General features: G+C 42.0%; 2 protein-coding genes across 8 annotated transcripts in view; both read right to left on the reverse strand.

The window, feature by feature from the left end:
• LOC143322932 (cilia- and flagella-associated protein 337-like) overlaps nt 1–6,427 on the reverse strand; it is a 30,156-nt gene extending 23,729 nt beyond the window's left edge. For 4 of the 5 annotated variants that reach the window (XR_013077364.1, XM_076734374.1, XM_076734377.1 and 1 more), the window contains exons 1-7: nt 6,169–6,427; nt 4,556–4,651; nt 3,428–3,736; nt 1,613–1,786; nt 1,103–1,186; nt 832–924; nt 462–633 (exon numbers count right to left, since the gene is read on the reverse strand). Coding sequence is in view for 4 of the 5 variants with exons in the window: in XM_076734374.1 (XP_076590489.1) it covers nt 462–633; nt 832–924; nt 1,103–1,186; nt 1,613–1,786; nt 3,428–3,736; nt 4,556–4,636 (913 nt within the window). In the remaining variant the exon portion in view is untranslated. Of the gene's footprint in view, nt 1–461; nt 634–831; nt 925–1,102; nt 1,187–1,612; nt 1,787–3,427; nt 3,737–4,555; nt 4,652–5,877; nt 5,992–6,168 lie in introns of those variants that run through there. The other variant, XM_076734375.1, reaches the window with a different exon arrangement.
• A 2,056-nt stretch (nt 6,428–8,483) lies between these two features.
• On the reverse strand, nt 8,484–16,983 carry pdcd10a (programmed cell death 10a). 3 transcript variants are annotated; one of them, XM_076735841.1, is made up of 9 exons: nt 16,867–16,940; nt 14,789–14,820; nt 14,190–14,385; nt 12,422–12,475; nt 12,099–12,216; nt 11,322–11,448; nt 9,839–9,917; nt 9,662–9,744; nt 8,484–9,221 (listed from the first exon to the last, which is right to left on the reverse strand). In XM_076735841.1, exons 3-9 carry the CDS (start codon nt 14,277–14,279, stop codon nt 9,140–9,142), a joined length of 633 nt encoding a protein of 210 aa, XP_076591956.1. In that variant the 5' UTR covers nt 14,280–14,385; nt 14,789–14,820; nt 16,867–16,940; the 3' UTR covers nt 8,484–9,139. The 3 variants fall into 3 exon arrangements, with proteins under 3 accessions (XP_076591956.1, XP_076591955.1, XP_076591957.1); XM_076735840.1 differs by lacking the exon at nt 14,789–14,820 and having other exon boundaries at nt 16,867–16,983; XM_076735842.1 differs by lacking the exons at nt 14,789–14,820; nt 16,867–16,940 and adding an exon at nt 16,610–16,840.
• Between the last annotated feature and the right edge of the window lie 478 nt (nt 16,984–17,461).

The following is a 17,461-nucleotide window of genomic DNA, read 5'->3' on the forward strand; positions in this document are numbered from 1 at the left end:
ACGTCCAACACCCAGAGTTTGGTACTTCTTTCTCTGTGTCATTTGAGCCGCTTGCTTTCTTTCTGTCCAACTCAGAACAACTATTTTTGGCCTGAGGCCCCAGGTGAATGCAGTTAACCACAGGAATGAAAAACAGCAGGATTTTGAGGTCTCATTAAATAAAGTGATTTCAAATGACAGAAATCAGAGCAAACTGGTTACTTAGTGACACCAGTTTTCAGAAAATTTGGCACGTAGAGACACTCTTTCTGCTGGCCCCTTCATCTACATACAATGTGAAATGGTAGAAGTGTAACCAGAGACGTTTGGGTTGAGACAGGACAACAAAGAGTGAGTGACAAGTCTGCAACAAAGACCTGCTTGTCTAGATTTGAACAAGTTCGTTGGACTATCATCAAAGAGAGACTGAACGCACATGAAAACAGAACTTTTATGTGTGTGTGTGTGCTTGTATTTCCTACCTTTTCTAACCCAGGCAGGTGCGTGTGCTCGGTGTGTCACAGTGTAACAGCAGCGATGCTTTCCTTTGATCAGCTCATCCCATAGGATGATGTCTGCTGAATCCGAGTCTGTCCTCAGACTGAGTCTCTCAAACAGAGAGATATGAGCTGAGGTGAAATACAAGGCAGTGACCTGGGATAACGTGCAGCACGCACACACACACACGCACACACGCACACACACACACACACACACACACACACACACACACACACACACACAGAGCCATGTTATGGAGCAATGGACCGATGATGTAGAAAAATGAACCCCTGACAATGTTCTACATCCTTTTCCTCCCTTTATGTTTGCTTTCCTCTTTCTGTGTATTACCTGTCCTCCAATGTCTCCTATGGTGAGGATGGCCTGGTCTGGGTGAGAGGGATCCACCCAGTAGTCCAGACACCAGGGAGTAAACCTCAAACCCTAGAGAAGACAAGAAGAGGTAAGTACAGTGCTATGGTTCATGTCCATTAACACTTTTCTCAGGTTATATTGTGTACAGTTAGTCTGGATACTAAGTACTCAGAGTGCAACAGAAGAGACTACTATGATGACAGGAAATGCTCAAACCAAACATCAGAGGCGCTCCCTCTGCTGTTACCTGGAGTTTATACTTGCAGCTGATGTCTTGTTTCGACAGTATGTCATAAAAACACACCTCTTTACTTGTGAAAGACACAGCTATCTGAGAAGAAGGAAAAACAAGTGCTAATGAATTTATTAGAACAACAGAGACGTGCAGACAAACAGCAATTTATCTCATCAATACGATGTAGCAGCATTCGTCAATAATTGATAGCCTTTTTATTGAAAAGTGAATGTTTATTTTCTGAACATTATTCAACAGCGTCATGTCTGCAGTGCCATTAAGCAAAAGCACTGATCAATAATTAATCGACTGAGTGCAAAGCTTGTTTACCTCTGTGCGCCACAATATCTGCCCCCCCAAAATTGAGACTGCAAATCTAATTTCTAAATTAATTTCTGTAATAACATTTGTTCAGTTGTATAAATTCTGCTACAAGACTAAGAATGTGGCAACATAACCGGGACACCAATCAATAAGGTTGAGCTATTGTTTGTCATGTGACTCTCTACAAGTGAATGTCACCTTGTGCACATTGTGCAGCAGCACCATGTCAGTGACCCAGAGGTCTTTGGGTGCGACTGTGCTGTTTTGCAGTCGATGCGTGAGCAGGAGGGACATGTCCTCTCCATCCCTCAGCCCCACAGTTCCTCCTTTACTCACGGTCAGATACTGACCTGAACTCTGCAGGTGCAACACCTGGGGAGACCAGAGGACATTACAAAACAACAATGTTTAACTGAGACAAATATAGGGGATTGGGCAAAGTGACAGAAAGACTCCCCCTCAGAAGAGCTTTAATGCTCTTTTGTGATGCAGTTTGTAGCATCTTCAAGGGAAGAAAAACATTTAAAAACATTTCCTCCCCTTTCTTGCTAATCCTTAGCCATGACACTACACTAGAATGACTCCATCAAACTAAATCTTCCTTTTATTGGATGAAAGTGAGTACAAGTGAGTAGGGCACATTCCTCTGTGGCAAAATCAATCAAACAAAAAGGTTTACCGAATGATGCCATTTTATTGGCTAAGCCACAAAAAAAAAAAAAAAAAAAGATGAGAGCTGCAGAAAAAAAGGCTTGAGCTGACTGTGTCTGATGAGAAAGACATGCTGAATATCTTTAAAGAAAGAAAGGTTTATTAATACTTATAGAATAGAGGTCAGGGCTTCGATGTACTACTGGTGTAATTACTGCAGACTGGGTCACTTTCCCACAGCCAGCTGGAGGCTTTGCAGGATCTCTCAGATTGGCGTGTCATCTATTTATCGCTAATTATTCTAATTACCTATTTATCTACAGCTGACGAGTCAGTGGTACTGGATGAGTTTCTAGCGACTTACAGCTTACAGTATGGAAACCCCATTATATTCCTATTCAGGATGACCAACGAAAGAAACTTGATGGAAAAATATGTGGAGTGCCAAAAGCTCGTAGAACAGAAGCTAAACTGGAAGATGGAACATGTCAACATGGAACTGCCTGAATCATTAGCATTAATTTGTGCTTCTGGCCACTTCACTAAATCCAATATTCACTGTCCTTTTCATTCTGTTTTGGTCTCTACCAACTCCTGGGGGGATTATCTGGTCTTTTAGCTGCAAAACACTATTATGTTCCCCCACTAGTTGCTAACTTTGTCTGATGTTTGGTGCTGGGGGGGTCACACAGGGAGTTTATCTGGCTTTTTGTTGAAGAGACTGAACCAAAGCACTAAAGTTGGAGGCTGTAAAACCAAAACAATCAGCTGAAAGACACCAAAGATTTCTGCAGAGCTGAGGTGAGTGTGTTTTTCACATTTTCTGTTTTGCCTTCCCTGCTTAAATGGCACCACACTATACTAAATGGACAGAAATAAGAGACTTCTAAGGAGCAAATCCGACTGCCTCTCAAGTCTGATCTAAAGTATAGGAGTCAAGACCATCCAGCCATTTGGAAAACAACTTACACAACACTCTGACATTTTGACATTCTCAGGATTGAAAGATTAAAGTGGTGAGCCATCACTTTAACCACAGCAGTCGGCACTTTATTCCCGGCCGCTTCATTTACATATTAATTGATAGATGTTAAACTTAAAGGAGTCTAGAGCCATTTATCTCAAAAGAGGTGTGCCATTTTGATGAGCAAGACCCTAATACTTTCAAACTTTTCCTCGCACAATGTTTAATAATGTGGAATTCCACCCAGTCAGCAGAGTTTTGGATTCTCCAGTCAGTCAATGTCAAAATGGATTTCGGATAACATCCTGCAATAGATCATATGTTTAAAATGGGCAACATGTTCTAAACCTCATAACAACCTCTCCCTCTAAGTCTCCTCATGTCAGCGACTCTTCTACCTTTTGAACTGGGTCTCGATGTGGGCAGGTCAACGTGCGCGGTAGCTTCCAGCAAGGCACACTACTGTTTCTGGTGTTCTTCACTTTATCAGAAAGCTCCAGCAGCAGAAAAGAGCACAGGCCTCCCCAGTCGACACGCCCTTCTTCCTTGATGGCATCAATGTCGAGAAGGAGGCCGCGATGCTCCTGAGTGACAACCACGCTGTCGAACAGGAGGCCATATTCCTCCTTGGAGCCGCGGCCAACTGATGACCAAGCCAAGTGGATGAATTCAGTTCTGGACAAGGAGCGAGGTGCACCCAAAGGGTCCTGTGTCAAGACAAGAAGTGATACTGTGGCATGCCGGTACATATTTCATTGAGTTGTGTATTAAGAAATTTGTAATTTTATTTAAGGTAGTATGGATGCATTATCAGACGTGGATACAGTGTTGGAGGTGGGGCCCCATTCATTCCTATAAACACTGCTCAGCGGTGCATGAATTCAGGTTCAGAGACTTCAGCCAGCTTAGCCGGCTAACTTTCCTTTAGCCCTCAGCTAAATTGAATGTCAATCAAGTTCTGAGTCATTTCTTGAGGGTTGTAGCGCTCATAAAAAAAAAAAAAAAAAGACATATCCACTGTGCTCCACCTGCTTCTTCCACAATGTAAGTCTATGGGAAAGTGTTTTTGGGCCCATGTGCGTCAGGTCCTGTTGAACGACATAGTTTGGCCACAATGTCAACTTCACATCATTACAAGGTAAGAGTGCATTTCATTTGGTTGCCTGTCAAAGGCGTCACATCCCGTTCACCCTCTCCAGTTGCTATAACTTCTGGAGAAACACTAGATGATTCATCAGAGTGTGAGGAAGAAGTCGGCGAGCTAATTAGCTATCTATTGTTTGTACTGCTCATTCCAGATGGTGCACAATTATTCATTTCCTGCAGTGTGGGTTGTTTAACAATGAAAACAACAACTCCCATGATCCAACGGTGATGCCATTAAGCTCCATCCTTTGTCTTTTTTTTTTTTTGACTGAGACCTCTTGCAGCAGAAATTACATACTGTGCATGTGTTTCCCACGAGAATTAAAGGTGTTATAATATGAGACTATTAACTGACAAAAAAAAAACAAGCACACACTCACCAGAAAGAGGCCCTGTAGCTTTCTATAGTCCTCCGTGTTCATCCTGCTCTCAAGCTGTGCCACCTCCATCCTTGTTCCCATGGTGACGGCTCAGACCTGTCAATCAATCACCGGGATACCAGACAAGGTCAGGAAGGTAGTGCATGTGTGTGCGTGGATCTGCATTGAAGACTCACAGTCAAATAATAGATCCCCGCATCTCTAAGTATTACATGACGAAACAAGATGTCCCCAGCTCCAGTAATCCCTTCCCAACCTTCTATATCCGTTTCACAGCGGGTTGTCATGTCACCATAATCACACGGCAGAGTCACAGCAGCAGCAGATTCCTTTGCTTGGTTTTTTTTTTTTTTTTTTACTCTTTCCAAACATGTCTGTGTTGAACGGTGTCTCAATTTCAAGAGAATTTGTCCCCCAGCTCAGTGGCTTTCAGAGGTGAGCGAATGGGTCCCCGAATGGATCGAGGATGCTGCAGGTTTGACAAAGCATGCCGATGTCAGGTATGTCAGGTGATGTGAAATAAAACACTGCAGTCAGGCAGACGAGCAGCATGTATCATAGGACGAATGAAAGGCTTTGAAAACATAAAAGGGTTTGTTAAATTAGCCAGTGTAGTGATTAAAAAGTACTTTTCAGGTACTTTGTGAGATGATGAAAAAGTTTCTTGTTGACATTCTACGAAACACTACAAAGGCCTGTGGAGGACAGCAAGCGCTGTTTCATTTCCAGCCCGACATAAACGTTTATGGGACAAATTCATTGGAGGTGGCACCAAAAAGAGCAGAGATTTAGATGACAGGTTGTGTAATGAAAGCAGAAGAATCAATGCTTTGCTGTAGCTATTATCTTTTTTTTTTTTTAATGGTGATTAACTGCAGCATGATCCTGATAGTTGATGATAGTTTATCCACCTCTTTATTCACATCGCTGACAACAAGCAGCAGTCTGCAACAGATGCGTTTATGCTACAGTCATAAATGAAAAGAACAGCGAAACCTCGGGGACGGTTCGACGCTGCGATGCTTTGTTTATGAGTGCGATAACTTTTAATCAACCACATCCTGACTTGTTCTGTGGCAGGCAGCTGGCATCAGTCTTTATGAGATTACACAGACACAGTTCCATAAAATCAACACAAAGAGGTCCATATTTTGAGCTGATGCGCTATACAGCTGTTTGAACAAATAACATATCTAACATAGAGCATTGCTACTGATTTACTGGAAGGAACTGCTTTCAGTCATATGAATTTTACAGATAACTAAAAAAAAAAAACCCTAGTCTAGTGCTGTCCTATCTGTTGGCAAACAAAACCCACTTACCGGTGTTGCCTCTCTTCTTCCTAGCGGGTCACTTTAGGTCTGTCGAAACTGTCAAAGCTGGATTTCTATCTGGTGTTTACTGAAGTTGTGCAGAGTATCATCCATTGCAGTCAAACTGTCCAGAAAGCCATCTCGGCTCTAACTGCATAATGACAGGCTCTTGGCCTGGCAACGTCACTGTCAGGTTAGCTGTACCGTTCACACACTTCAGTCAAGGAGCTTTTTAATCATGACATCCATAGAGTCGAGCTGAACACACAGCTTCTCAGTTAATAACAAATTCAAACTTACCAAGATGACCAATTTCATCCTCTCAGTCCTCAATGGGTGTCCAGAGTAAACTGGCCCAGAATCTCTCCCGTGGTGTTGGAGGACCATTTTTAAATGTATGACATTTCAAACAAATCCTCAGGCTCTGGCTGCCTCCGTCTTGGCCTCGGCTGGGTCTTGTCTGTGGGAGATTCAGCCGATTCCAGGAGCCCCGAGCTTTGTGTCCAGAGGTTTGTCCACGACAGCGATGTCTGAGAGGCAATCAGCAATAAACGCCCTGACTGCAACACACACCCTGAGAGAGTTAACTAACTGCCCCCAGTAGCTCAGACAGTGGCAGAGGCCACACACACGCACGCACACACACACACACACACACACAATTCTTTTCTTTATTATCCCTCACTCTCAAAGACTCAGGCTAAGTTTCCTGGCAACCAAGTAGTCAAAAAGAGCTGTGTTTGTGAGTCCAGGCCCTATCGTCTGCATGTAGCACAATGTGTGTGTGTGTGTGTGTGTGTGTGTGTGTGTGTGTGTGTGTGTGTGTGTGTTACTTCTATTCACAGATTAGGTGCTGGAGAGAAAATAATCTGAGGTACAATTACCCCCTACACACACCATGGCAACACGATTCACGAGAACATTAGTATTCTACTGCCACTCATAAAAGTGTTCCGCGTTGAAACGAGTGTAAAAAGTACTGACGTGAACCTGGACCTGAACAAAAATAAAAGCACACACCAGCAGGGCTTTATAGTGCCATTCAAATGCCTCTGAGAGGACTTCCTGTGGGTCACTCGTAGCTGTTCACACACTCCCAACAAGAGTTTAAAAAAAAAAAAAAAAGTCTCTTAGGGATTTGTTAAGCTGAGACAAATAGATTGCCTGTATAACTGCAAGCATGAATACACACAAAAGCCGTACATCCAACACAGATATAATCATCCCCTCCCTCCCGGCCGCTTCACTGACCACGACCAATCCTTGTGTGTGACTTAATGGCCTGGAATAACTCGAATTAGCTGATTACAGCGGTCGTCAACGGTGACAGGATCAGAAAATTAGGTCTCAGCAATTTCAATAATAAAGCTTTAAAAATTAACACTATCACAATTGGATTACAGTGGTGCATGTAGGAGCCAGTACAGAGCCCAAAATAGCCCACCATAAATCCACCATGGAAAATCCACTATTATACAGGGAGAAGAATGAAGTTGCTGGAATGGGGAAAAATTGGTACGGATCTAAATACTGGGAGGAAAGAGGTGCGGGCGAACAGAGAGAAAGCAAGGGCAACTGAGCGGAAATGAAGCACTTCCATACAACAATGCAAATCTGAGGAGAGACCCACTTTTGAAAATCTTTCTCAAGTGACAGAACTCTTTTGCAATGAAAAGTGTTTTTTTTTTTTTTTCTTTTTTCAACACACTCCTCATGACTCTTGAGTTCTTGAGGAATTCATTTTAAGTCCCTTTATTTTATTTAAATTCGCTTCAAGGAATGTTGGAAAGGACTTCGCAGGTGAAGTATCAGAATGAAAGAAAGACAAGGAAATGAAACGTTCATGGTCAAATATATTTGTCTTTGAAATTTGGATGAAAATTCAGGTTAATTTAGGTGTGAGCTGATCTGTTTATTTGCAGTTGTGATTGTGTTGCACAAAGTCATTCTGTAAAGTCTACTTCTGCTGTTTGTGTAAAGACCTTCAAGAACTACTACATTTGGATGTGGATTTTACAAGCCAGGTCCAAAACAAAGGACACATTTGTTGATGTTCAGTATTTGACATTGAACAGATGTTTACCATTGAAGCTGATGTTTTCCTGGCAAACAAAAAAAAAAATCAAATTCATTCAAATTCAAGTGGAAAAAAGAACATTTTCACCAGCAAAAAAATAAATTAAATGTTAAAGGCGTTTCACAGCAGATTTTCCTTTTCTATGAATACACACAGCAGTGGTTCCCAATCTAACAAATGTGTGCAAAAATTGTGAAATCCTCGATACTTTAACCTCATCGGGTCTGTAAAACCTTTGAAATCAATCACACCTCATGTCCACACGAGTCAAACCTGTGATAGGGAGTCACAAGCAGATTCTATTTTAAGGGGTCACAAAAAAAGGTTAAAATCACTGACACTGACCACACTCCCAGTACATACCCCGATCCTTTCAGATCAGATCGTTAGCTTAACGTTTAGCATCACTGCTCACCTTACAGTTCGAAAAGCCATGTGTTCTTTTACACAGTGGACCGTCGATTGATAGAAGACAGTAACTGTGACGACTTTGCATATATTTCTGTAGCTAAAGTAAAAATAAAGACATCTTAGCCGCTGAGTTGCTGTTCACCTGGATGGTGATGGTTTATGATGCACTGGGAGAAGCAGTACGTGCTACAGCAGGACAGGACAAAGACAGCCAACAGCCAACAGTCTCCATGTCAATCTCTCAAGGTTTGTCCAGACCTTGATATCTTGACAGGATTTGAACCTATATGATGTAAGTTGAATATAATGCATGCTGACAGCAGGAGGATATTAGTGTCGAGTATGTGACACCACCATATGGGCGAAGATAATGTCTTATCCAAGTCCAAACTGTGGGAACGTATGTGAAAACTGAAGACCACTTCTTCATACGTTTTATGACTTGTGCAATCAAAAAACTTTTGACGACATGGGAAATAATCACATTTTTCCTAAACTTTTTCAGAACAACACAGTCCTGAACAGAGAGGGGAATATATAAAAGAATGAAGAAATATCGACTTAAGAATCAGATAAAAGAACAACATAAAAGAGAGTTAAAAATCCCTGGCAATTACTGTCAACCTGATTCGCTTTGAACCTCAAACTACCTGATCTCCCCTCAAAGCCACAGAATTATAAATTATACAGCCAAAAATAATAAAATTACAAATTACAAAGCCTCATATCACCTACTCTCTAACAGAAATGTCTGCTTGTGTGTGTGTGCGTCTTCTCAGGCTGCTACTCCACTGTCTTGAAGGCCTGCAGGATCATGTTGGTTTGGTGGGTGAGCCGATTGGCGCTGACAAACACGTTTATCACTCTGGAAACAACCGTGACAGAGACACAAGGACACATGTGTCAATCATAAAGCAAAGAAACCATGGCAACAATATTAGGATTGATCCAGGAAACACTTTGATCTGGCTGGAATGGAGAATGTCAGGCTTCAGAGAATACAAGCCAGCATGAATCCACAGGAAATGGGTCAAGGGAATTATTCAGCAATGGTGGATTTGATAGAAGCGGGCCTGTGATCAAACGACAACCATTTACATGGTGGTGACAGTGTGTGTGTGCGCGCGCGTGTGTGTGTGTGTGTATGCATACTGGCATGTGTGCGTGCAACTACTGAATGTGCTGGTAGCTGTGTGTGCATGTGAAAAAGAAAAGACTGAACAAGTGACTGAGACGACAGAAAAGGAAGAAAAACAGACAGAAAAAAATCCAAAAACAGAGAATAAACTAGAAACGGTGTCATACTTTCCATCTTTGAAGTAGGTTTTGAGAGTGTCACTGAAGCTCTTGGAGTATTTCACAAACTCTTTCTTCTGCTTCTCCAGAACCTGCCCAACAAATACAGACAGTCTTTCAGCTCCGCTCGTTTCACGGAAACTGCATTTGTGCGTGCGCGTTTTCCTTCTTCATGCATCTGCTTACCCGTCTGTTCTGATGCTGGTATTTCCTGAAGACAGTATTAACTGTGTCTAAGAGCTCCTTGATGGCACTGGCGATGTCTCTGTGGAAGGCACACACGAATAAGTTGGTTTGAAAAAAAACAAAGCAATATCTCAAAATCTGTCTGTTCTTAATCAGGCGGTAATACTCTGAAACCACGGTTCTTTGATCCGGCTCGTCGTCTCCCTTTCTTCCCCTTTTCTTGCAAACATGCTTTCACCTTCAACTTTTTTTTCTCCCCTCCTCGTACGCACTTGAATCTGCTGTTGCATAACTTTAATTTTTTAGCATTCCTTTTGAATTGATTTTATTTCTAAGCCCTCCGCTGGGTAAGTAACTTAAGCAGTGACTCACTAAGAGTATTGGATTCGATCAAAATAATGGCAAAGTGGGCCAAGAAAATGAAACGTCTTTCACTTTCTCTCTCTAGAGTGCGTGTGTGTGTGTGTGTGTGTGTGTGTGTGTGTGTGTGTGTGTGTGTGTGGTGCAGTGGACAGGGATAAAAAACGGCATGCAGAGTTTCCTCCTCACTATTCCATAGCATACAAAGACATGTCTGACACTAAGAGCAGCATTATGTTTGTTTATGTTGCATGTTTTAATGATTTGATTTCTAAACTGAGGTTGTGACGCCTTCACTGCCTCCACAGTCTGCTGAAGACTGTGAGATGTGACTGAAAGCTAGTCAATGGACCTTTGAGTTGAGAGTGTGTTGTATCGTTCCCAAGGTCACAGAGGAACTCTCAAACTTGGCTGGATTTCACTTCATCTTGGACTGCTAATTAAAAATAGACCTTGGAACTTTTTCCATTTCACATAAACACTGATCTTTACTTATTAATTATTTAACCGTTCCTCGACATTGCTCGACTGACCAGTTGGCAAAAAATCCCACTGAATGTCGAACACCCTCTGGATGTATCCAATTAAGTTTAATGTGAGCACCATTATTAACTGCAGTGAGTCTTCTTTGACCGTTTTGCTCATTTATACTGCACATGAACACATACTATCTTGCTAAATGATGATGCTGTAGTAATACAAGATCATATCTTGGGGCTCTCATGTTCAGACAGAGTGAAAATTTCCACTGCATTATTCACATGAATAGGACCAAAGTGACAACAATAAAGACTACAGCTCTACCCAGCAGCATATGCACTGACCCCAAGTATGAGGACCTTTGACCTTTGACCTTGAAACTCCTGAGGAACTACTGAAAGATCTTTTTTTTTTTTGCAATGAATGTATTCATCATAAAGACACACACTGTATCAAAGCTTAGGTACCACCCCCTTGAAAGGTTGACAAATGTTGAGACATTTGTCAACCTTTCAAGTGGTTGAGACATTTTCTTGCAAAATATTCGATAATACAAGAAATCAGACTGAAACTTTTGTCCCGAATTAAACCTGGTGTATATTGGACACACACACACACACAATAGCACACTGAGCTGTCTTACTTGATGGTCTGTAGGAAGCCTACTCGGTCATTGATCTCATCTGGTATGGTGCTGAGGATGTGTTTCAGCGCTCGGGCCCTCTCGTTCAGCTCCTGGAACTCTGGCTCTCGCCTGTCAATCAGGAACTCTGAAAACACCAAGAGGAAGAGAAAAATACAGATCTTCAATCTCCCCGGCAACGGGCACGTCAACACGAGTGCAAATAACTGCAGGGGACACTGAAATGAAGCAATTAATAACGGTGGCACCTGTGAAAAACACACCTACAGTGCATACGTGTAAAATGAATACGAGATCAAGTGTGCCGTGTGTGCATACACTTTAAAGGGATAGTGTTTGGTTTGTTAAGCGAGGGCTAAATTAACATAGAATCTGGGCTGTGCCATGCAGGAGGTACATTTAAAATTCACTCAAAGTGTGTGTGTGTGTATGCATGTGTGAATTCATTACCACCATCAATCACTGCACACGGCACAAGGAATTCAATTACAGACAGAGAGGAACATTTGAGAACAAAGGGAGCAGTCGATTTGTGGAGAAACAGCTCCCCCCAGTGGATAATTGGGCTAATGTAACGTGGGCTGGGCATCACAGAAATCCAATTGAATCCTCTTTCAGAAGCAATATAATAGCCCAAAATGATATGGAAATTGTGGTGACACAAAGTTGATGTCGGCCAGTTTAATACGTCTTTCTTATTACTGCAGGTACTGTTGTGTGATTGTCCTATGCAACATCATATTCCACCCTCCTCCTCTCCTCCACCAAGCATCATACCATCCACGTCGTCTGAAGCCATGCGAAGTAGAGACTCATTATAGTTGACTTTTAAGTTCTTCTTCTCCAGAATCTTCATGACGATGTCCTGGGTCAGACCGGGGTTCTCCTTCTCTGCCTTGAAACACAAACATACAGCTGCACTGATGGTAACCGCACTCAGCCTTGGTCTTCTGTGGCACTAACATTCAAATCTACAAATCAACATAAAGTCTGCGAATGATTTTAAAAAGTAAAAAGGGATGGGGACAGTTATTACAGCTAAGGTTGAGGTTCATCCGCTGAAACTTCAACAAACAAAAGGAAACTTTTTTTTCCCTCACCTTTATGAAAGCTGCTCTCAAGGTCTGTGCAGCTGATAAGTTGACTTTCTCCAACTGTAAGTTATTATACACAAACATAAGCCAGACGCACAAACCACAACACACACACACACACACACACACACACACACACACACACACACACACACACACACACACACACACACACACACACAGCTTAGCTCTTATCATGGCCTCGCTTCTGTCCTGAAATGTTATTCTGCAGAAAGTACATACAAGCCAGGAATCCTGCAATATCAAAGGAGGACACTGTGTTATTGAACTTCAGAAGAATTCCTCTGGACCAATATTCTGGTATTATACACTACTTCAAACTCCAAGTTCTGTCTGTCAGTTTGCACAGCGTGTACTCACACATATGTGGTTTTAAAATAAAGTGTCTTTTAAAAATCAATTTGCCACCCAGCTTCGCCGAAAGAATATGAAATACTGAAAAAACACAAACGGAAAACTGTCACGGCAGTCAGACGGGAGATGAGCTGACACGACGCCTTAGGCTATACATTAGTTTGTGGAAATTTGCAATTTAAACTTGTTTTGGCGTTTCGTGTCTTTATTGGAGAGTGGACTGAGAAGAAACAGGAGAGAGACACAGGCCATGGCGAGCATATAAACTGTTTTCACCATTGCCACATTTTTAGTGTTCGGCCATGTTAGCAGCTCTGTGAGGCTGTACTAATGCACCCTGGTGCTCTGAGCTTCATGCTCACATCAGCATGCTAATGTGCTCACAATGACAATGCTAAGATACTGAGAATATTTGCTAATTAGCACTAACCACAAAATATAGCTGAGGCTGATGGGAATGTCATTAGCTTTGCAGGTATTTAGTATTGGACAAATAAATGTGTTTTCACCTAAGTATGGCACTAGATGAAAGGTCAGGAGGTCAATTATTTTAAATTCATCCCCTGTTAATCATGAACATCTGTACAAAACTGCACAGCAATCCATCAAATAACTGTTGAGACATTTCAATTAAAACCAAAAGTGTCACGGTGCCACTACAGGAGAAATCAATGGATCACAAAGTCATCAGAATTCATCATGTAGGAACCACAAATGTACAAAATGTGGTGCCAATACATCAGGTAGATGTGGTATTTCACTGATTAAGTGAAAATATGGTCACTAGGACTAGGATTTATCTTCAAGGAACAATAAATGTGTTCACACGGCATGTGTTCGTGCTCCTGGCAGTCCATGTAGTTGTTGAGATTATAGTCCAAACCATAAATGCCAACCTCACAGTTTCATTTTCTAAAGGACGCTAAAGTCATCCTCTAAGAACCACGAATGACACCAACATTTCCATCACTAGAGCCGCTTGCATAGCGAAAAACATTTTCTTTCCAGGTGAATATGCAGAGCATAGACCTTATATACAAAAAATAAACTCAACTTGTATGAGTGCAAAAAAATGAGTGCACATGTATATACATACAAACACCCACCACATATGGACTGACTGTGTCCCTGTTGTCGCTTCTTCCTTGGTGTTAACTCAATATCAACAAGGAATATTCAACATCTGTTTCCTTAAGTCTATTCTGCTCCTCCATAAACCTTTGACACAAAACCCCATTCACAGCTAACCTCCAGCAACATTTTCATTAAACACACATTACAATCTCCTCTTCTTGACCTGAACATTCACCATAGGTCTTATCCACATTTCTTTGTCATGCAACACTTTTGCTCCATCCATTCATTTTTTTTCCTTCAATTGAAAGCCTGCAGTCTTTACCTCAGTGAAGACAGGGTACATCACACTGTAGAGAGCCATACAAACTGTGGAGGCAGTGTCAGCTTCATTCTTCATGTCTTCCATGGTCATCTTTCACCAATCAATGGCCCTTTGTGTGCGTGTGCCTGTCCACTGATGCCAGTTCCACCGCATTCAATCACTCAGGGAGACTGACAGAAAGAGGGCAGACAAGGACCTGAAGAAGAAGAAGAGGGCAGGACAGGTGAACAAGCAAGGTGAGATAGATGGTGGCAGATTGGAAACGACAGAGTAGGGAATTCAAAGAAAAATGCACCATGGCTACAAGCAGGGACTAATTTAACCACTCAGAATTGGAGCATTTAAATGTCCTTGTATTGAAAAGAGGAGACAAAATGAAATGAAAAATGTGGTTTGTCAAAGATGGTATAAATTCATAACTTCCATTTAATAATGATACCAACAATGTAGCAGCATTCCTTCACATTACGTGTCATAAAATCCCATGTGAACTACTTCCCATGAGGCATTTCAGTCACAGACATGATCATCACATAACAGCCACATTGGCAAAAGAAGCGCGCTGGGTGCAATGGTGACAAAACTGGCATGAGTCATACCTGAATAAGGGCCACCCTCTCCAGTCTTATTGCTGCAATAATAATATCACTGTGATAAATACAGAACCTTGGCATACACACAGTGATCTTTCTCTCTCAATCTTGTCATAAGAAAGAATCCTGGCGGTTGAAGAAAGAGAAGGACAACTTCTTCGATTGGCCTGTGTTCTGTTCACACGCGCACATGCCCGCACACCAAACACACACACACCTGTATCTGACACACTGACAGGACCAGTTCTTCTTTAGCTATTGCTTGTTCTGGGACACTTTTACATGATGTAATATGACACTGTTCTTCATACTCATCATACAACAGATCATTAATTGTCAGACTGGGACACTCACTTGTATACAAAATCCATCTTTCATGCATGTGCCTCAATTTTCCATGAGTCCTGTGAGTCTCCGCCTGGTGACCTGACCGTGACTTTATTTTAATTACATGCAGAGGGGTCCTAAGTTCGAGAGATGTTTTACTTTGCCCTTTGATACCCACTATTACGCAGACATTAAGGTTACAAGTGGATCCACTGTGAAAGTGTTTCCTTCTATCAATCGCTGATTAGAGGGAGATTAGCCACAGTGTACCGAGCTGCCTCTAGGAGACGATGACAGACGTGGTTACAGACAGCCCCTCTGGAGGCTTTAAAGAGTAACTTAACACCAGGCTGAAAAGCAGTGTCTTGATGTCCTCTCTTGTTCAAAGTTTCGAACCTGTTTCAGCTCCGACCACACCTAGTATCCCTGATGGGTGTGATCAGAAGAAATGCAGTTTTAACATAGTCAATGGTGTGGGCCATTCCTGAGCACTGAGTGTCCTTTTATAATCATAGGATGCTTACAAAAAACATGCATACATGCACATATGTAAATTTACATCAACAAAATAATTTAAAATAAAGGCATAAGTATATCTTCTGTGAAGATTCTCATTCATCCAGGTGGAGTGTAAGGCACTTAGAAAAATAGGCATTTTTTATTTATCAAAAACTATATATATATATTAACATTTTGGAAGGATATTTCCTGTGCAGACAAAAACAAAGTTGTCCCCCTTGAACAGATTTTGAATATGGGACAATAGTGCGGAAGGTCAATTAGTGCAATCTTTGTTAACTCCCAAAACACTCAAATGAACATTCCCCAGGGGGACATTTCAACTCATCAAACACAAGTGTAACAAGTAACCGTCACGAACGCATTATACGAAGGTGTGTCTGCAACAGGGTGCTTATATTGCTGGCTCACTAGGTAAGCTTAATGGCACATCTAAATGGTCAATTTTTTGGGTCATTTGTGTGAATCATTACAATTCGTCCTGAACCACTAAGGTTATAAACATTCAAACACCAGAGTCCCAACAACAGCAGATGGCAGAAAGTTCGCAACCACAATTCAGCTTGTCTGGCTCATTACCATCGCGCTGAGTTTAAAACCACCACGGCACTTACAGCTCTCTAATATCACCCTTGCATGAACACAAACTAAATTACACTGAGAAGATTATGGCCATAACTCATTGTGACATTTACAGGTCGAACACCTTAATTTTGCTGTAGTGGCTATTTTGAACCAAATTATCTAAGGCACGCACTGAGGCAGTCACGTGTGAGGAAAGGTCACTGAGGTAAGGTGGTTTCTTTTCACATCTTCTTTAAATGCACCACTCACCCCATTGTGGGAGCGGGCAACTGACAGGTGATGTCATAGCGCCACAATAATCACTAAACCCCAACCAGTTACCTAACGCTACACTAAAAAACACATATAGCAGGTGGAGAAGAGGGTTGACAGTTAAAGTTCCTGCACAATATTTACCTGCGGTGATACTGCTGCTACTGAAAAGAGGAGAAGCAGCGAGCCGACAAGGAGGTGAACTATATGACAAACTACAGGTAGCGTTCACGCGTTAACATGAGATTAGCTGTTAAGAGCAGGTGATCAACTCCGTCCTTAGCTAACTAGCTAGCGCTAAATCGCTAGCTAACCGTCTGGCGATAAAGCAGCGGAAATATCAAAGTAAAATTACAATAACAGACAAGTGCTTCAGTTATTTGCTCCGATGGACTACTCACCCCCTTGTTGTGGTTTGCGTCTCATTCAGGAAGTTTTCTGTCTGACAAAGCTGAAGCTGAGAACCGGGGAGGGCGGTGTTGAGAGCGGTTCCTCGGTATCGCACGAGACGCTAAGTTGTAGTTCTTTCGGAAAGTCTCTGTCATGTCTCGTCATTGTAATGGACACCAAAGCAGACTTCAAATCCCAGAAAGGCACAGGTGGTGTATTTGTTTTAACTCTTTTTAGGAGCATTTTAGCTGTTTTCCACTTTCCACTTGAAAGCACAGAGTATAAAATTCAGTGGTACGCAGAAGACACATTTGGATTTAAAATAACCGCAAACTAAGCTAGTTATCAGTACAGCACGAAATGAACTGTTGCACTGTAGGTCAAGATAGTTATCTTCCACTCCCAAGTAGTTTCAGTTGGCGCTACACATTAACAGCAGACTCGAACAGGCAGTTTCAAGTTGGTGTGGCGTTTAAGAGCATTCGTTACGATCCCAGTGTACGTTACAGAAATGCAGTCGTGCTAAAAAGGAACCTCTAACCGCTGTAGCATGCTTATTTCTGGCCCTTTGTTTGCTAGAGGCCACACAAAATGAAACAGAAGAAA

The sequence above is a fragment of the Chaetodon auriga genome, chromosome 7 (assembly GCF_051107435.1).
Source record: "Chaetodon auriga isolate fChaAug3 chromosome 7, fChaAug3.hap1, whole genome shotgun sequence".
Classification (NCBI taxonomy): domain Eukaryota; kingdom Metazoa; phylum Chordata; class Actinopteri; order Chaetodontiformes; family Chaetodontidae; genus Chaetodon; species Chaetodon auriga.

Excerpts from the sequence above, each read along its gene's own strand:
- pdcd10a (XM_076735840.1), bottom strand. The coding sequence starts at position 14,279 with ATGACCATGGAAGACATGAAGAATGAAGCTGACACTGCCTCCACAGTT. Across the intron at positions 9,745-9,838 it reads ACCAGCATCAGAACAGACGG|GTTCTGGAGAAGCAGAAGAA; the intron begins GTAAGCAGATGC and ends TTTGTTGGGCAG. Across the intron at positions 9,222-9,661 it reads ACCTACTTCAAAGATGGAAA|AGTGATAAACGTGTTTGTCA; the intron begins GTATGACACCGT and ends GGTTGTTTCCAG.